At 41.1% G+C, this 21,286-nt stretch overlaps 1 protein-coding gene across 1 annotated transcript in view; it reads left to right on the forward strand.

Moving 5' to 3' along the window:
* Positions 1-3,395: 3,395 nt before the first annotated feature.
* Positions 3,396-21,286, forward strand: part of LOC128604032 (neurexin-2-like) — a 233,903-nt gene continuing 216,012 nt past the window's right edge. The window contains exon 1 of the mRNA XM_053618803.1: positions 3,396-5,432. Coding sequence (XP_053474778.1) covers positions 4,721-5,432 — 712 coding nt within the window. The 5' untranslated portion in view covers positions 3,396-4,720. The remainder of the gene's footprint in view (positions 5,433-21,286) is intronic.

The raw sequence follows: 21,286 nt of genomic DNA on the forward strand, positions 1-21,286 counted from the left end.
AGATTGAACTGTTTGGAAAAACCACACAGCACTACATCTGGCGTAGAAAGGGCATGGCATATTATCATGAAAACATCATCCCAACTGTAAAGTATGGTGGAGGAAACATCATGATCTGGGCCTGCTTTGCTGCATCAGGGCCTGGCCAGCTTGCAATCATTGAGTCATTGAGGGGAAGATGAATTCCCAAGTATAGCAGACAATTCTTCAGGACAATGTGAGAACGTCTGTACGTCAGCTGAAACTGTGTAGGAGTTGGGTGATGCAACAGGACAATGACCCAAAACACCGGAGCAAGTCCACAACAGAATGGCTTCAGAAAAACAAAATCCGCCTTTTGGAGTGGCCGAGTCAGAGCCCAGACCTCAACCCAGTAGAGATGCTATGGAATGACTTGAAGAGAGCCATACACATGAGACGTCCAAAGAATATGACAGAGCTAAAGCAGTTCTGCCAGGAAGAATGGGCTAAAATTCCTCCTGAATGATGTGCAGGTCTGATCCACAGCTACAGGAAGCGCCTGGTTGAGGTTATTGCTGTCAGGGGGGGTGTCAACCAGTTATTAATTCTAAGGGTTCACTTACTTTTTCCACTGCCATTTTGAATGTTGAATGAGTGTGTTCAGTAAAGACATGAGGGATCAGAATTTATTTTGTGTTTTTATTTTAGGCACATTATATTTGTCAATACCCTTGACTTAGATGATCAGATCACATTTTATGACTAATTTATGCAGAAAACCATGACATTCCAAAAGGTTCACATACTTATTCTTGCTACTGTACATATTTATTGAGGGAGGATTGCATAAAAAGTGGGAGGTCAGCATAAAACAAGGTGAAGAAATGGAAAGCACAGATTAATATAACGTACTCCCTCTGGCCCAATAGTGGCAGCCAGTTTTGCTTGTGATTGCACCGCTTTCCAAAACCAGGTATAAATTAGCACTATGCGTGTTGCTCTAAACTGTTTATAGGCAATTTTGGCTGCTGTGAATTTTTTCAGTCCGTGATCGATCAGATGACAAGCACGATGGCGTTGATGGCGGCATTAGCATGAAATTTGAAGCTTTGAAACCTATTTGAGCAGAGTGTATAGATGTGGAGCTGAGACAGCTTGAGCGATTATGGGCTAAAGCATTGCTGCATCAGTCATTTTGTGTAGAGCTGAATTTCCAATGGTGCCATTATCAGCAGGGTGCCTTTTTTTTTTGTTGTTGTACAAACTGTTAGATTTTTATTTTATGACTTCTACATTATCAAATCAGAAGAAAAACATTTTAGATTTCCAAGCATTAGTTTTCCAACGCAAAATTAAATGTTACAGAAAAATGTTTGTATGTCAGTAAAGAGAGCAGAATTTTAAGTGGTATGACACTTTTCAGGCAAAAAAAAAAAAAAAAACCAGAATGAAGGCTGCTGGATTTTGCAGCAAAACCTAAGACGCGAGTACGACAGTCAAAGTCTCCAGAAGAACTGGGGCTGGTTCTGCAAGATGCTCAATAAAACTTGCATCTCATTTCCTTATAAAACTGCACAAATTATGTCTGAGACTACTTTTATTATTTGGTTGTTTTTTTTTTTAAGATGGAGAAACATTTCACATATACATATACACACATACACACATGTGTAATAATACAAGACCATTTGGTGAAAGAACTATTTAGATAAACTACATCTTTTAATACTGCTTGTACTTTAAAACTGCAAATTGGGTATCCTTTGTTCTCTACATCTGTTTAGTAGCTGGTCTGAGGCACTGTTTGCACTAATAGCAAATGAGCTGAACTCCATCCTTAGTAAGTAAAGAATTAATTTCAGATGCACTTTGAGCACATAATCTGGCTTCATCAAGTTGCATTTTGTGCAGATCTACGTACATCTGACCATGTACATAACAATGAGGTGAGTAGGTACCAGCTTGAGTAGATTACGGTGGTCATTAAATGAAGCGATGACCGAGTAAGTAAGGCTTACAGGATTAGTAAGGATTAACAGGTGAATCGGTGAGTTAATAGGCCAGAGAACAAAGCGGTCACAGGTGAGTTAGGAGTGGGGGTTTGGAAAGATGGATGTGTCTGTAATTAATGCAAACAATGGAAGCAGGGTTCAATTGTAAACTCTCTGTATAGGAAATTTAATCTCTCTTCCGAAATAATGAAATAAAGGAAAGCACAAGCACAGACTACCAGGTCAAGTGCAGTAATCACTGTTTCCTTTGGTTACACCTCACCCTTGTAGTGAGTAGTGAGAGACAGACTCCATTGAATAATTAGGTTTCTGTCCATACTAATGCTAAGACTCTTAAGATATTTCAATACAATGAAAGTGATGCACTCCATCATGACACCACTTTGTGTGATATGACACCGAAGATCGAATAGTTACTGCAGGATATCTTCAGAATCGAGTCTGAGGTCTTTAGTTGTCTTATTTACACTCAGACTGTCTATTTTATTGCACATAAGAAAAAACAATGTGGTATTATTTATAGGGAGTTGCTCATGGTACAGTCTGTCCCAATTATATGTGCATGAAATGTAACAAAATAGCACATTTAAAAGCCTAAAAATTAACAGGAATCCCAGGGCCTCTATCTGAACGCAACCTCCCCTGAGATAGCAGGGTTGAACTTAGCCATCAGCACTATATATTCTTCCTAATGAATATGCATGTTCTGGATATTATTCCCTTTACATAGAACATTAATGGCTGGACTAAACTAATAGTTATTTTCTACTGTTTAAAATGGGCAATTTATTATTGATCTCGAAAGTCTCAAGTCGTACTGCATTACCAAACTAAAGCTCCAAGGAAAACTGATTGATAAACACCAGAGCTTATAAAATCTGCAAAATATTCAAACATTTATGAAAGGGAGTGCCTTGTATTGGTCCTGTATTTGTGGTTCAAAGATAATTCTCTTAATTGCTGATCATTTCAGTCATGATACATCTGCATGCTTCCCACAGCATCTTGGTGAGATACAAGAGAAATACTTGCAATCTGTATGTCAGAAACTAAATGAGTGACAAGCCACACTTTAGCACTTGTATTAACATTAGCTTGCAAATTAATGTGCACTATCTATCTCATCATGGGAGGTTAAAGAAAACCCCACTGTGTAGCAGCGTTTGGATATATTTTTAGAAATCTGACAGTTTGTTAAGCGAGGTGGCTTATTGGTTTGCATGTTTGCTTCGCACCTCCAAAGTTGGGGATTCGAAACCCACCTCCACCCTGCGTGCAAGGAGCTTGCATGTTCTCACTGTTCTTTGGGTTTCCTCCAGGTACACTGGTTTTCCTCCCCCAGACCAAAGACATGCATTGTAGGCTGATTTGGCTACCTTGTGACCTGAGTTCCATGGGATAGGCTCCGGGCTCCCCCGCGACCTTGTGTAGGATGAGCGGTACGGAAGAAGGATGGACAACTTGATTACTTTCGAATCTTCATAGTTTCTAATCTTCTGTAAGCAAGGATAACTGTTTTTATAACTTGCTTTTTGAGGGCATTATGAAGGTTGCAATCCAGGTGAAGTTGGGAGACGATAAAGTTCAAATCCATGCCATGTCACAAGTCCGTCAAGTTCAAATTTCAAGTTGCGAGTCGATCAAAAGGTCAAATCCCTGTCGAGTATCGATCAGTATGTCAGGTTCGAGTTGTGGTTCAGTTAACTTCAGATCTGCATCAAATCACCAGTCAGTCAAGTTCTAATATAAGATTTGGGTCAGTGAATGTGTGACTGAAGTATGACTCCAAACGGAGTCACTAACTTGTTAATTTGGTGCAACAGTGTATTAACAGGTTGTAATTGGGCTGGTATGATTTATTTATTTTTTTTCTTTCCTCACTGTTTCTCGATATTTCTACCTGAGCGGCTGCTATATCTGTGTGAAAATTAACATTCTGTGTACGTGTGAATTTTCTTGGGTACCATTATTTTAAAGGAGACACAGTTTGGTGGACTATCTAGACTGGTACCCAAATCCGTAGATGGTGATCTTTTGAAATTTTATGGAGTATGCGTCATACTGATTAATTCTGCTTGGTATTGTGTGTGTGTGTGTGTATGTGTATATACTGTACTTAAATTTTTTTTCAACTGTTGCACTTGTGCCTGATGTTCTTGTTCATTTGTTCTTGTCTTACAGGAGCCTCGAGGTCAGGATGATGCAAGAACCAGGATCTTTGGTGGCTTAATTCCTCTGGGAGGAAAAGACAGATTAGGGAGAAGTAGAGCAAGGTGACAGAGGACCATGCACACGTTCTCTTGTCCACTGGATGCAAGATAGCTGCGATGCCCTTTGCTATTTAAAAGAATATACTAATCTATCTCCTACTTGAGCCCTTTTATGAGGCATACCACTTGCCTCAGCTGTATTCACAGACCGAAAGTTTGAGATCCTTTTAAAAGACTGTCTATTTTTCTGACCTCTCTTGCTGTCTGAAGGGTGCCCACTGATGGAGAGAAGAAGGAGAGATTTTGGAGAAAATCAAGACAGAACCAGAGAGTGAGAGAGAAACTGAATAGAATCTGCTGAACAGGCAGCACTGGGAATACGGCCCTTGGAGATTCTGAGCGTGCTACACTACCGTCTGTTACATAATCCCCCTTGGAGAAGGAAAAGTGTTTTGACCGCTATCTTACCCAATATTAACCTCTGTTTATAAAACCAAACTGACCATTTTTCAGGAATTAGTGTTCGTTTGTGGTAGGATGACGAGGAAAACCAGGTCTTCATGGTGGCCCCTGTGGCTGTTGGCCTTAATGGGGTACTGTTGTTCTACAGAGGCCCTGGAGTTTGGGGGAGCACCGGGACAGTGGGCTCGCTATGCCCGCTGGGAGGCAGGCTCAATCGGAGAGCTAAGCTTCAGTCTGAAGACCAATGTGAGCAAGGCCCTCGTACTGTACTTGGATGATGGCGGCAACTGCGACTTTCTAGAGCTCCTGATCGCAGAGGGACATCTGAAGCTGCGTTTTGCCATCCACTGCGCTGAGCCAGCCACCATCAACATGGAGACGCGCGTCAGTGACGACCGCTGGCACATGGTCCTCCTCACACGCAACTATCGTGAGACTATGCTTATGGTGGATGGTGAGACCAAAGTGGCAGAGGTCCGCTCTAAGCGCAGGGAGATGGCCGTGGTCAGCGACCTATTTGTGGGAGGAATTCCACCAGATGTTCGCCTATCTGCCCTCACCTCCAGCACGGTGAAGTACGAGCCTCCGTTCCTGGGCCTCATTTCCAACTTGAAGGTGGGCGAGATGCCTCCGACTCTGCTCAACAGCCAAGGAATTCAGAGCGACCTGGAGTACTTGTGTACCAAGCAGAATCCATGTCTCAATGGAGGGTTCTGTGTTGTCCAGTTTGGAGAGGTGCATTGTGATTGCTCTCACACACGTTTTAGAGGGAAATACTGCAAGGAAGGTAAGAGGAAAATAGCTATTGTAGTTTATTTGTTGAAATAATATAGCATGTTTGATTTGATTGGCAGTTCACCAAATCCGATCTTGTGTGTTGAGAAATTCTAAATTAAAGCTTGGCACTGTGGTTCTGTTTTGGATGAGATGGCGTAGTGGATAACATCACTGTCTCACAGTTCCAGAGTCGCCAGTTTGACCCTGAGCTCGGGTTACTGTTTGTATACCGTTTTGCGTGTTCTCCCCATGGTTCTGTGGATTTTGCCTGAGGTCTGCAGTTTTCTGCCACCTAACAAAAATATACCGATTAGTGGACTGGCTACAACTAAATTGCCTGTAGGTGTGTATGAGCATGTGCCTGGTGCTCATCCCAGATATATCCGGTCCTCAAGCCCAGTGTTCCCTGGATAGGCGCTGGATCCATTGCAACCCTGACCAGGATTAAGCAGTTAATGAAGATAAATTCATGTTTGGGTCAGAGTGCTTGAGTGCATTTGTAGTCCTTTTATCTTATCTCGGGTTATGAAGGATGCTCTGGTCCATTTAATGTTCTACTTACTTGCATGAGGATGCCCAAGGCCCCCCCCCCTTTCCCCCTCAGATGGCTGAGTTTATACTTGGATCCCTCTCTGAAAGGGAGCTAATACATAAATCTTCTACATAGAATTAAGGGTCCCTACAGAGAAATAAAGCCAAGAAATCATTTAGAGTGCTAGATTTAAGATTGTAGTTCTGTCAGGAACATATTATGAACATGTTTCCTGTGATTGATTTGTTGCTGTATGGTGGTGTTTGGGGGGGGGGGGGTACAGTAATTTTATAAATTAATAAAAGGTTGCACATTTAAGTGGTCAGGAGCACGGCTTGTTGACTTTTTTTTCTTCTTCTTTTTTTTTTCCTAAGTGCATGTTCAGTATTTTGTCCCAGTCTGGCCTTTGTGTCCATTTATAAACCACGGATTTCGAGATGGATGAAACCAGGCTGAACTTTTTACTTTGCCTTTCCCTAAAACAAATTTCCTCCGATTCCCGGCCAATCACTCTTTTTCTTCCATCGCAGAATGCAATTCAATTTCTCGCTGAGGATCTCTGACCCCAATGCTTTGCTTGTTTACTTGTTTTTTTTGTTTTGTTTTTATGAGAGAGATATTTTGGTCTTTTTGCTCTCACTTGCCTAAGAAATGTCCTTTTTGTACTGTTACTCACTTCCATGACATCTGCCTGGGCCTATCTTCTGTTATGCCTGTCATTATTGCTTTTGTTTTTGTTTACCCTTCTCTCTTTTACCTACAGTGGTACTACTTCAAATCCCTCTTTATTTATTTATTTATTTATTTATTTATTTATTTATTTTTTCCTCTCTCTTGTTCTTTACCCTCCTTGCCATTTATCTTCCCACTGTGCTATTGTCTATCCTAAGGTGGATGCACCATATTTTTGCTGCTCACCGCACTTTTTTTCTGTTATCTAAATATCTGTCCCCCTCTCTCTTTCTCCTTCTCTGTTTTTAATATGTTTTTCTGTGCATTTTAAAGGATCATTCTTTTATTTTTAACATTTTTTTTTATTTATTAAAAAAAGGTCATTACCAGAAACGTGTAAGATTTTTCACGTTGTAAAAACCCGGACAGCAAGTAGCAGCACCACTGCATGTCGTTGGAGCTGCTGGGGGCTGACTGAGGTGCCGGGATCATTTCTCCCTCCTCTCTCACGTTTATTCACCCTTTTCTCCATTAATGTCCCATTTTCACCTCTTTCGCTAGCAACCACCCCCCCCCCCAACATGGTGATATGAAGTGTATCCTGGTGGAGTGCTGATACCGTTTAGCTGTTGGCGTAAGCAGGATACAGAATACCAATGCGCGCCCACTCTGACTGCAGGAAATATTTGTTCTTTTGGAAAATAAAAGAAAGAGTAAAGGAGGTGAGAGAGAGAGACAGAATGCTAATTAGTTTATTTGTTGTTTTTTTTTTTTATGTTGCTGGGAGAAAATCCCTTGTCCAAACTCTAGTGCATCGGCTATTTTATGTTTTCTGTACAAAAGGATTTAAGCTAGTACATAAGTTTATAGGAGGACATGGTGGCTTAGTGGTGATCATGTTTGCTTCGCACCGCTGGGGTCTGGGGATTGATTCCTGCCTCCTCCCTGTGTGCATGGAGCCTGCGTGTTCTTCCCGTGCTTCAGTGGTTTCCTCTGAGTACTTTGGTTTCCTTCACCAGACCTAAGACGTGCGTTACCAGCTGATTGGAATTTCCAAATTCTCCGTAGTGTGTGCATGTGTGCGCAATTGTGCCCTGCGGTAGGTTGACACCCCGTGCCCTGCCTTGTGCCCCGAGTCCTGGGGGATAGGCCCCAGGTTCACTTTTATAGGAACACCTGAACATGCCTGCAAATATACAAACAGCCAATCAGCCGGATAACGGCCAGTGCATAAAATCATACAGATAAAGGTCAAGGGCTGATTATTTATTTATTTATTTATTAAATTTACATTAAACATCAGAATGGTGGGGGGGCATGTGATTCCAGTGACATTAGTCATGGCATGGTTGTAACCCTACTTTAAATAACCACTCTTTACAACCGTGGTGAGCAGAAAAGAATTTCAAAATATCCACAACATAAATCTTATCCTACAGAGGGCACAGGCTTACTTGTAAATGTTTTCCAACCTCAAGCATGCTGGGGAGTGAGGACACTCCTGCAGAACAAAGTGAAATCCGTGCCTGAATACTAACGGTCGCCAGAAGAGCAGCACCATCACAAGCGTTCATCTTTGTATCAGAAAAGTTGACACTGTATAAAAATAAAATAATTTTAAAAAAGGCTCCTGTGCTGGAAAAAAAAAAAAGTCTTTCTGTCTCTGGCATTAGAAGTCTAAAGATGCCAAAGCAAAATGGTCTGCGTGGGTAGCCACAGTGACACAAATTCGAAATGTTCTTGGAAAAGAGACCGAGTGGGAGATGAAAGAGAGAGGATATGAATGAGGAATGAAGTAATCACTCCTACCTTCATCACAACCTCTCCTTTTCTTCTCCTCGTCCATTTTCCTGTAATTGCACGCTAATCTGTGCACTCGCTCCCTCTCATTATGCCGCCTATGAACCAATCACTCCCTCCTTCCCATCATGGCGGGGTGTAATTAAAATGGATGCCTAATCACCTGCATGGGCCATTGTTTTAATAATTGATCGTGACCCAAGTCTGTATGCGCACGTGTGCTTGCGCTATAATAAAGTGTACCACATCTGAAATCTGCTGTAATTAAAGGTCAAACGAGTGAGCTTTCCAGAATGACACTGGTAATATTGAATATTTCTACCCTATGCCCCTATTTCTTTGTGGATAAATAAATTCGGATACATAAGTGCGCTTTAGTGAGAAGAAAGAATTACATAGCTGAATGCTTTGACATTTGGCTAGGTTATTAGCGGGTGCATTATCAGCAGCACCTAAAAGGTTCTGGGGATGTTGATAACAAAATACAGTGTTGAGTTTAGCTTGGAGGTTTATATAGTAGTAGCATTTTATTTTTATTTATTTATTTATTTATTTATTTATTTTGAGAAACATAAAGGAATAGTTTAGATTATGCTTGTGCTAACAATGCTAAGCGTTGCTAGAACAGCATTGGGGAGCATGTCTGTTTCCAGGGTCCTATGTTCTCCAGATTTATACAGCACATTATGAGCACAAGACAACTCTCAATATACAGTAATGGGCCTAGACTTGAGGAGGGAACTAAGCAAATAGTCGGAGTCGAGGGAATCCCAAAAGGTCATAGCTTCCTTAGGTGAAAACTAGCCTAGTAAGTTTTTGAATCGAACTCTCATGACTTGTGTATCTAATTTAATCCAGTTTATTTTTGCCTCCAGATATGCTAGTGCATTTTTTTTTCTGCTTTTATTTTTAATGGTGTTAATTATGTGCCATATAAATCTGGGGAACATAGGAACGACCCCTGCTAAAACAGCGTTACCAGTTGCCTTTTTTTGTTTGTTTATTAGGCATTTCTCACTTTAGCAATAGCACACGGCGAGGAGTGTATGTTCAGTACCATTTTCCACACTCAACCGAATGATTATCGGGGGAGGCCGAAAACAAAAATCCACACACTGTGCATTTTAGCATTTTCTCAATGCTAACTAGTGCCGTGATCTTTTCCTATGCAGAGACAGAGTAATAAAGGAGCTGAGGCACTGCTAAAATGAATCGTTTTCTAATCCATATCTCCAGTCAGGCAAAATGTCACAGCAGAGCTAGTTTACTCTCCAGACAAATCCAGTTTCTGTAATTACAGATATGAAATCCGATGTGAAGCAAATGAAAAATTGCATGAGTCGCAGGGCCGCCTAAGCCTGAAACGCACTAGCGCATAATCTAGCTCAGCTTTCCATGCCTTCAGTTATTGCTGAGTTTATAGGTTTATGAAACTGTTGTAAATTGGATTCGTAATGTGTTCTCTTTTTTTTTTTTTTTTTGAGTAAAATGTGGAATTACCTGAGCAACATGACTAACAGTAAGAAGGCGCTTAGCTAGCCTGTTATTGAATGTATTTAGCAAAAAGGCTATTCACTTCAATGGTGGCGTTTTGGCAGTGATAGTACGATTTGTTTTTGTTTACGTTTTTTTTTGTTTTTCTTAATTTTTTTTCATCTTCTCCCCATCTCTATTGATTTTAGCATGCTAAGATTTAGCCGTGCCTCCAGTGTCACCATGTGGCAAGTTATTGCAGCACTCAGCGTATTAAATCGAGCGGTAATCCTCGAACCTGCCTGATGAAGGAATTGGTCCCCGTCTCGGTCTTAATTCTCCCTGAGGCTGCTACGTTGTTTGTCTTTCTCCACTCGTTCAGCCTCGTCACCGTCTTTTATAGCAGAGCACGGTCTGCTCCTTTCCCATAGGACACACATACACACACGCACACAACACACACAACATACTGACCTTTCTAAACTCACATCCACACACAGCAAGACTCTTCTCACTTCATCTCTCACACACACTTGATCACACACAGCAGTGACCTTTTACAGTGACTCATACTCTTATACACACACACACACGCGCGCACACGCACGCACGCAATGCCTGAGCATGTTAGTACTTCACAGCTCTATAAATGTCGCATTCTGGCATCTTCATACCGTTACGTACATCCATCAGCTTCATCCTAATATAGACTGCGTTTGACTCGGTACTGTAAAGTTACACACGCGTGTACGCTGCTCCAAATTCCTCACTTTGTCCCCAAATATCTCCCGTGTGGCGCTGAGGCTCTGACACCATGGCAACAGGATTAGATGGGTGGTCAGAGAGTGGAGGACATAAAGGAGAGTAATACATCATGGCGATAATCACACACATACTTAATTGCACTTTAGCCCCACTGGCAAGGGGATTGAGCCTCTCAACATACATGAAATTAATGATCAAGCGCTTGTCTCTTTACATACACACACACACACCACCCCTTTCTGTTGTGTCATGACAGCTCCAGTGGACATATTGTCCTTGCATTACATTTAATAAATCATCTCGGAGCAAGTCCAGTAGTGATGGGACATGATGGTGAGCTGCCCATAAGAAGCAATATTTACTTTAAGATCAGTGTTCATAGGCCTGCATGACACCTACTTAAGCTCTTCATAACTGCTGACATAAACCTATAGCATTAATACAAATGCTTATTCCAATAATCATCAGCTGGCATAAGGACTGCTTCTGTCGATTTTGACATCAAGACATAACAGGTGACCTAGATATGACCTAGGTTGTATTATAACACTTGTACAAGTGACTTTGTAGTTCGTTGAACATCTAGGACTGTAGATCACATGGTTACCTGTATGTTAGTTGGACATACCTGATGTACACTGAGCTGCAAAGTCAGTTGGCATTACATTCTTATGCAGAAGTGCTATAACACAGCCTATGTCATATCTGTGTCACTTGACTTAGCTTGGAACGCTTCAACTTCCTGTCAACAGAGTCTTTAAGCTGGCTGAAATAAGACTTTATAAAAGTTTGTCAGTTTATATCCGTTGTCATGAAGGGCTTATGTAGGGGTTATGTAGCCCTATTAACGACACAAAGTTGAACAATCTGTGATTACGTATCCAGACTATTCATTTATTATTCATAGTTGCCTGGTGGACAATTACGATAGTGGTCACTGGTGTTTTCCTTCTCTCATTAGAAAGGAAAACCCTACTTTCTATTGACTCTCAAAATAAAAACTTTTATTTGCTGTTTATATTTAAATTAAATGGGGGGCACGGTGGCTCAGAGGCTAGCACGTTTGCCTCGCACCTCTACAGTTGGGGGTTCGATTACCGCCTCTGCCTTTTATGCATAGATTTTGCATGCTCTCCCTGTGCTCCGGGGGTTTCTTCTAGGTACTCCGGTTTCCTCCAAAGACATGCGTAGACTGATTGATTGGCATTTCCAAATTGTCCGTAGTGTGTGATTGTGTGTGGTGAGTCTCTCTCGGCCCCCACCCCTGCCCCCATCCAGGGTTTCCCTTGCCTTGTTCCCTGAGATAGTCTCCAGGCTCAGCTACAACCCTGTGTAGGATAAGCGGTACAGAAAACGGATGGATTGAAACTAAATGCACTCCACAGCAGCACAACACAACTCGATGCTGTAACTATAGCTCATGCTACTCGTTCTGATTCCAGCTATCTCCTGAACTTCACATAGACACAGCTTTTTTATTCACTGTGATAGCTGGGGTGAAGTTCTTCCTCTGATCACTTTCTGTACCTCCTCCATTTTTAACCTGACGAAGTTGTGAATATTTAACGAGATCCATGCTAATTTGAATGAAATTCATTTCCATTTCATTAGTAAACTAGGTTTAATAGCGATAACACTTTTGGTCGTCATATGGGGGGCACATATGGTCGTCACCAAGCCTGCGGAGGTGGGAAAACGCGTTTCGTGGGGTGCAAGAACAATTAAGCGTCTCTCTCTGCATTGTTCTCTTAAACCCTCTGTTTCTCTAGTCTCGCTCTCAGTCTCACTCTGTTGATTTGTATACGGGGGCTGGAGGACGTCCAGTGGGAGAAGGATGGAAAGAGGATCAGACTGGATATTGAATTCTCCCTGTCTGTCTCCTGCCAATACTTGTAATGCAAAAATCCTTAAACGCTGCAGTTTGCACTTTCTACACACCCCCGCCGACCCCTCCAAGCAACCTGTCTGTCTGGCTGTCTGTCCTTCTGTCTGTCTTTTCTGATGGCTCTTTTGTGTCGTTATGAATAACTTCTAATGCCAGTACTGGATGCAATTTTTTTTTCTCTCTTAATGTTTCATCGTTGCTGGAAGAGATCTTACTTCCAATACAACCACAAAACCAATATGGCTGTGCTTGTGCATGTATGAGCCTCAACCATAGAAAAATGCTGCTTATTTGGACTGTATTGTCTGAGATGGCTGTAACTACCTGATTTATTATTTTTTATTTATTATTATTTTAAATCCATGTGCATGTATATTGCTTTCTTGCGTATCCTGTGTTGTCAGCACCGGTGCGTCGGCTGTTCTGGACAAAATAGCTGCCATAGTTACATAATACTTGTTCTATTTTTCCATCTAGACTAACAGGCTTAGTGTCGGCAGCTGTTGCCTTTGAAGCACGTCTCAAAACATTTCTCTAAAGATGCCTTCGTCGCTACGGAGTTGACTTCTAAGATAATAACTTGGGTAGCACGGCATGGCAGCTGCCTTCAGTTTCAGACGCAGCCATGCCTTTTACGAAACACGTCTAGTCAAATATGCGCAGGTATTTCTCTCTCTCTTTTTTAAAAATTTTTTTAAAAAATTTTTATGCATCTCGATCAGGCGTAGGAGCTTTGTGGACAATTTGACAGCTGATATCTGATTACAGACTGAATTGATTAGGATTATGTACATTTCACTACGGTACATAGCTATCCAACGATTTATCCAATCAGAGTGTCATTCACAGTGGGACTGTTTGTTTAAACTGGCTCCTTGCTCAACATAATCTTTGCTGGAAGATAGCCTAGATGGGGTTAAGGGGGAAAAAAAAAATATATTTTATGCAAAATATATGCATAAAACATATATGCATGTATGATTTTCTTAAAATTAAGCTGTCAAAGTATGTTGCAGGCAGAAAAGCCTCATTTTGATATCTTTTTTTGGCTTCAGAGACGTACGAATTTCTATCCGTAATAAATTTTTAAACTGAAGTGGGGGTGGCTTAAACCAGAAAAGTCTTTTCATGATCGTTTGTTTAGAGATGTTAGACACCCCCCCCCCCCCCCCAAACACCTGTGATATTTCTTAACCAATTTAGTTGGTTCTACTGCTCAAAACATATACAAACTATTTAAACCACCACAACCCTGATCAGGCAGTCACTAAGGATGAAGGAACGAAGTCTGTAAATGTGTCATTTATTACATTAACACAAACTCTTTTTGTCTCACAAGCTGCAGATCTCATTTATTTCCACCGGCAACAAAAAGTATTAACCTTCTGCTCACACCAATTTGCTGCTGCGTCATGTGGGATCCCAGTCCTGATGCGCACCTCTATTCTGGCCTGTGAACATTTCCGATGAAAGACCAAAAAAAAAAATGAATAGTGCATCTTGTATTCGTATCTATATTTGTACCTGTTAGAACACATTGCTTGTTCATTGCGAATAACATACTGCATTTGTATTCGGTTATGTCCCTACAGTACAAACACGGGTATAACTGTTGTATATTTCCCAGTACTGTTACCTTGAAGGCTGGTAGGTGTTCAGTTTCCTCAGTGTGTGTGTGGTGGATTTCATGAATAGAACAGGAGCTGTAAAACAGACCCAGGATGTTTTAATAGTCAATTCTTAAGTAACCGTGTGATTCTCTTTCACAAGCTTGCTAAATTTTATAAACATGGATTTTCCTGGCTTGCCCTGAAAGAATAATTTCATTAAGGTCGATTTTTACAAGTCCAGCTCTCTCGAATGTTTGACGAGCGTATTAATTAAACAACACGACGCAGTCTGGCGAGGAAAAATACCTGAATTTTATTCTTTTTTTTCTGCATAAGCAACAGATGGAATGGCGACGAGCTAAATACAAGGCGAGGGAGCGAGCGTTTCTCTTGCCACCTCTGACCTCTTTTTGTCGAAAGGCACGTCTCGTGGCGTTCTCTTTGGTGCTCAGTGGGAGCATTTGAAAATAGGACAACATGAACTTATTTAACTGACGCCACTGGAGGTCATACCCGGTCAGATTAGCGCTCTGAATGGATCTACGTATGAATAACGCATTACTAATATAAGAGCTAAAGACGTTTTAAAGACACTTTTGTATTGCGTGAACCAAGGTAAATGGTGTTACTTTCTTAAGCAAAGAATATATAAAACAAGTTGAAATTTCAAGTTGAGAGGGGGTTTCTGGTAGCTTTTACCAGTTGTGGGCACGGAATTACAAGTTGCAATTTGACTTTGAACGCAGCATTCGTGTCCATGTTGCTGTTCAGGGTTTTTGCTAACTTCCTGTTTGCCTTCACCATCCTTCATCTTGTGGTGTTCCAGCATATTGGCTGAATGAAGGTCACCTTCTCATGTGGCGTTACTTTTAACAGGTATATAGTATGTGATCACCTGTACTCGCGTATGCCAAGTTGTGGTTTAGGTAAATATACCTACTCTTATATAGGTGCACATTGTGTGTGTGTGTGTGTGTGTGTGTAAGCATCCTCTCTCTCAGGGAAGGCCGATCCAGCTCATTCCAATCAAGCAGTAGCCATGCCTAATAGATGATTGATGCAAGTTAAATGCAGAACAAAGAATTCAGAGTCGGCGTTGGACCTGATCCAGCTTTTCCTACTTGGGCAAAGTCAAAGCAAATATTCCAGGGGATGGAGACTTTGGGTGTGTTTCAGGCTGGAAAAGTGTGTTTAATGTTGCACTATGTTGTGTGAGATACTGTAGGGGTCAGGCTTATAGCGGGAATTGGATCAGATCCAGATCCACCCCTGGAATAATTTTTTTTTTGTGTGTTTTTGGATCGGAGTAAAAACCTGAAGCTATATATATATATATATATATATATATATATATATATATATATATATATATATATATATATATATATATATATATATATATATATATACAATTTGTATAATTTTAAAAATAACCCCAATTGATTCATTGGAAAACAAGTGATCTATATGGAACATTTAACTGCTAAAATAGCTTCTGAATGTCATGCTAGTACCCAAAGGGGTCTGAACTACATTACACATGAGCGTTCTAAACACCATCACCTCTGTCTCGTCTCACCCTGATTTAGCACCCCTCCCTGTTCCTGACCGAAAGCTTGAGCTAAATCATGGAGGAATGGAAGAACTTATTTTTCTTCCTCCCATGTTCCAAATATGTCCTAGAAGTGAATGTGTTCATGTAGCAGGATTGAGCAAACCAATTAAATGTACATTTTTTAAAAAAAAAAAGTAAAATAGTTTAATAAAAAAATGTAAAAACCTTTTTTTTTTTTTTAACCTTGAATTCATGGAAAAGAATGTTTCAAGCACAGTTATGCAGAACATAATATGGTTTCTGTACTATTTTAATGATTCAAATATTTCAAGTTAAAGTGTAGCTCTAGTGGGCTAGGACAGGCCGAGGTGCTGTTTTCTAAGTGCAGAAGATTTTGTGGGTTTTAGGAACCTTATTAGTGTTTTTACGTTCTTCTTTTTCCGAAACATGAACACAGGTTGTCGCGAAGGATGCTTCCGAACTTAAAGATCTGACCAAACGACGACACTTTATTTTATTTTTTTTTACCGATACAAACCAGTTGAATTCTGGGTAGTATAGTTTATCTCTGCCATAACGATTAGATATATGGGCTCCATGGCCCTCCCTGCCGCCCCCACGCTTCTCTTCAGTTTCATGGGTTTGTGCATCTCTGTGGCGTAAAACTGATATTGCGAGCTGTCGTCATGCATCAGTCAGCCCCTGGGGCTCACGAGAGACAACTTGTTTGTGCGCTGTGCCGAAAAATCGGCTGTCGGCGAGCGACGGTATGAACGAACAAACGCCGAGAGGAGCTACTAGAGCATGGGAGAGTGATGGCCATCCTGCTGCTGCAGAGAAAAGACAAACACGGGAAAATCTGAACTGCTGCGGAGTTGAGGAAGAACACTTAGATGCCTCACAAGGAGTAGCTACCTGTTTGTTTGCTTGTTTGTTTATTTATTTACTCATTTATTTATTTATATTTTGCTCTGTCTGAAAAGTCGTGACTGAGATGCTGAGACACTGAGACTGAGGAAGGCTTTTCACCCGACCTCCCGTGGTTCACACACACGCATGCAGTAAGAGATAAAGAGGGAGAGAGGGAGTGTGTAATGTATCGCCTATGTCAGGAAACAGATGTTGGGCTGGTTGGTGTTGTCTTTATCGGTTCCCCTTCGTTCCCCGAGCCATTTTCACTAATGACTAAAGCTAACTCACCAAGGAGGCAGCAGCTTCTAGAGCAGCCCAAGAAACAGGAAGTGGTATTTACCTTCTATTTATCAACCTCGCCAGATTCGATAACACTGTCGTTTGTTTCTCGCGTCTCATCTACCCATTTTTATTTTTTCTTTCTTAATTTTAACGTCCTTACCAAGAGATATCCCATGGCATAGTGTAGCATCTGTTCCATCCTATTACCAAATAATTAAGGGGTTGAGATGGATACACTGGGCATGCCATGGCTAGTCTTTAGTTTTTAATTTCCGTTCTGCTTTATTAATGGGATGTCTCTGACACTAACCCTAACCCCCCCCCCCCCCCTTTTTTTTTGGTAATTATTTGGCTGTCTTGTTTTATAGAAGTGTAGGGTTTGGATGGCCAAAATTTTTGTTGTTGAATGTCTTATGAGAGGGGAATTCTTTCACCTAATTATCACTTGGCAGACAACGTTTATGCAACACTTATGGAAGTCTCCAGTTTCAGTACTTCGCAACAGTAAATTTAAAGTCTTCAGAACCGACGACTTTGGTTTCTTAGTTCTTTGGTTTCGACGACTTTGGTTTCTTAGTTCTTTGGAGAACTTTTTTTTATTATTAACTTCAAGAGAAAGTAAAAAAAAATTAAAAAATAGGGGCTGTTGTGGCAACAACCGTTTTATAGTTGCTATATCGTAAGTGATGAGAAGGAATAAAGCACTACGGCATGTGCAGTTAAAGGGAAATAATGAACTTCAGAGTAACTTTTTTTTTTTGGTGTCGGGTCACATTACACCACTTCATGATGGATTATTTTCCTATAACGGCACGTCCCATCGTGTTTTATTCCTTGGTAAATGGTCTGCACTTGTATAGCGCTTTTATCCAAAGTGCTTTACTGGATCTCATTCACACACACACACACACACTCACCAATGGTAGCAGAGCTGCCGTGCAAGGCGCTAACTTGCCACCGGGAGTAACTTTGGGTTCAGCATCTTGCCCAAGGACACTTTAGCATGTGGAGTCACGTGGGCCGGGAATCGAACCGCCAACCCTACGATTAGTGGACAACCCGCTCTACCACCTGAGCCACAGCCGCCGCCCTTCCTTATACCATTTATTATGACAATGTTGTGATACTGCATTTTGAATTTGAGCGATTTGAATACAACTACAATGTCCTACGAGGTCCCTTTCCAGAACCTTCAAACTAGCTGTTCCTCAGTGGTGGAATGAACTTCCGACCTCAGTCTGGACCGCAGAATCTGTCACTATTTAAAAAAAAAAAAAAAAAAAACAGCTAAAGATCCACCTCTTCCATAAGCACTTAACTAACCCCTAAAATGCCAACCCCACATTATTTAGAGAAAATAAATAAATTACTCTGGCTCTTCCGCCTCGACTCTGCGCACTTTGCATCTCTAGAACTCAATTATAAATCTTGCATGGTTGCACTACTTGTATTGTTCTCCGCTTGATGCATCGCTTTGCTCGTATTTCCTCATATGTAAGTTTCTTTGGATAAAAGCGTCTGCTAAATGAATGAATGAATGTAAATGACTGAAGTACAAGAATGCAGTTGTCCTGACATTCTTGTGTAAATGCAACAACAGCCTACGTCATATCGGTCACTTGACTTGGTGCCTTGTCCTGACAGCAAAATGGACAGATTTAATGTCACATGACTATTGGAATAAGCCTTTGTGTTTTATATAGGTTTACTGAATGTCAGTTTATATCATTTGTAAACATTGTCTAATATCTGCGGTATAACCAGAATAAAATATGATGGTTTGTGCAGTGTTGTTTATTTCTCTTACACCACAGCACACAGCCAGAGAATTGAAATGTGACCTGAAAATGACCAAGTACATTAAATGTAAACGTAAGGTATCATGCCACAATATCATAAACATACACCATACACAACCCTGTACTCCACAAACCCATAACCAAATGTGTAGCAGTGATGGAGTGAATAACATTTTGAAGCAACTTGCATTTCTTCTCACCCATGATAGAAACTGGATTTGAAACGGTTTCTAAAAATAGTTTGGCATCCACCTCAGAAACCACCCTGATCCTATAATAGATAGAACACTCCAGTGATCTTCAACCTCTAACTAGAAGCATCTCTGCAGTACAGAGCAGTGAAGTATGTGAAGGAACAGAAGGGAAAGTGATGATTCTATCATTCCTCCTTTTTTTTTTTTTCCCTTCTTTTTATTTATTTATTTATTTATTTACTTACTTACTTCCCTCCAAGGCTTGTCTGTATAGGCTGGACAATGGGGTCAGCTGCCCTGGTGACAGACATGGCTGCATTTTGATGAATCGCCCGGGGGGAAGACTTGTCCGAAAAGTAGCAAGTAGCTTGCAGAACTGTAGGAAGTGCTGTGTAGTGGTATGTATTGACTCCGAGGCTGTAAATACAGTGTCAGCATGGATTTTTTTTCTCCCCTCTATTTCCGTGTAGCACTATTCAGGATGGGCTAATTTTACATGTGGTGGTGGGAAGTGTAATTATTACCGGCGTATCTCTGGGATTTAGGTCCTGTCCAAATCTGTCATGTCAGTAATATTTCATGGGCACATCTAGTGAACAGTAAAAATAACCAGTGGTGGCTTCATGGTTAATGCTCTGGGTTACTGATCAGAAAGATGCGGGAGCATGGCCGAGTGGTCTAAGGTGCTGGATTTAGGCATTTCGTTGTCGTTCAAATCCCACCGCTGTCAAGCCCTTTAGGGGTTGTGGTGGCTCAACAGTTAAGGCTCGGGGTTACTGATCAGAAGGTTCAGAAGGATGATCAGGGTTACTGTTGCCACTGTTGAGCTATTGAGCAAGGCCTTTAACCCTCTCTGCTCCAGGGACGCTGTAACATCTCTGACCCCAGCTTCCTAACAAGCTGGGATATGCTGTAATGTACTGTAGTGTACATGTGAGAGGTCAGGGCTTGACCATGTGCTCTCATCCCAACAAGTTTGGGATACACTACTGTGCTGTAGTGTATATGTGACAGGCTTTTTTCATCTTCCAGCTAACAGGGGGGCTACATTTCACTCAAATAATAACGCTTTCCATCTGTGCTGAGGAATCTATAGGAATCTGAGGCCACAGTGGGCATAGGTTCACCAAAAATTAGACCGTTAAAAATTGGAAAAAAACATAGGATTGTTTTTTTTACCAATCTTCAACTGTCCGTTGCCTAAAATTGTGTCAGAAGCAGAACCTATGCATATTCGTGTAGTACGCATAGAGGTGTGATAACAGTGCGCGCATAGAGGTGTGATAACAGTGCGCACATCGAGCAGACACGTCCATCTCTTAACAAAAATGTCTGGAACTGTTATCCAGTCCAAATAGTACCTGTGTGTGTGTGTGTGTGTGTGTGTGTATGTATTTGAGTGACGGCGTTAGGATGTGCCTGAGTGCCTGTTGCTGGTTTGTCTTTGGGCTTATGGGTAATGCATTCAGAGCTTGGAGAAAATGTCTACGCATGCTGCTTCCTCTCTTTCTTTGTGTTTTTATTTTGATTACAGGCACTGAAAGATCATTTCGGTCGACTCGTCATGCCATGACTGCCCTCCATAACGTTATTTCTTTAAAATTATCATAATTATTCCTCTTTTTAGTTGACGGCTTGTCAGGGGGTATCTACGTTCTAATGAAAAGCCATAACTGGAAAATTGAGTCTGTTCATGATGCCCGTCTTTTTAATTAAAAGTTCCAGGTGGTTTCATTAAGCCCCTTCAATGTACTACTGTTCAAACAACTCGTTTATTTATCTTCGGCAGATGTGAAAGCTTGTTCTCGCTCAAGCTTCCAAGGTATATCACAAACATTTACTTTGTGTTTTCTTGACAAAATACATTTATTTTTCTTTTTTTCCCCCCCCAAGGGCAGCATGGTGATAGTGTGTATCTTTTGCTGTTCCACAGCTCCAGGGTCCGTGGTTTAATCCTGAACTTGGGTTTGTGTCTGTGTTCTCCCTGTATCCACAGTATAGGTTTCCTTGGGGGTTGTCTAGTTTCCTCCCACATCCCAAAAACAGGACTTTCAGGTGTATTGAGTGCTCTAAATTGTCCCTAGTTGTGAATGAGTGGGCGACTTGTTCCCCAAATAACCTGTACAAAAGGTCATCTTATCGGAGGTGTTCCAAGAAGAACCTCTTGAGAAAGCTCTCCAAAGAACCCAGTAGACATTCTTTATTTTTTTCTATATTATACATATTTAAATGTTATCTTTAAGAAAGGTCATTTGTTTTGCTAGTAATTAATTAATGGAGTCTGCTGTTTTTCTTTTATGTGGTGTTTTAAACTTGTTAACTTTTTTTACCGTGAAGACAAGACCTGTATGGTTTTTAAGCAGCTCACTGATGTACCCAGCAGCC

The sequence above is a fragment of the Ictalurus furcatus genome, chromosome 29 (assembly GCF_023375685.1).
Source record: "Ictalurus furcatus strain D&B chromosome 29, Billie_1.0, whole genome shotgun sequence".
Classification (NCBI taxonomy): Eukaryota; Metazoa; Chordata; class Actinopteri; order Siluriformes; family Ictaluridae; genus Ictalurus; species Ictalurus furcatus.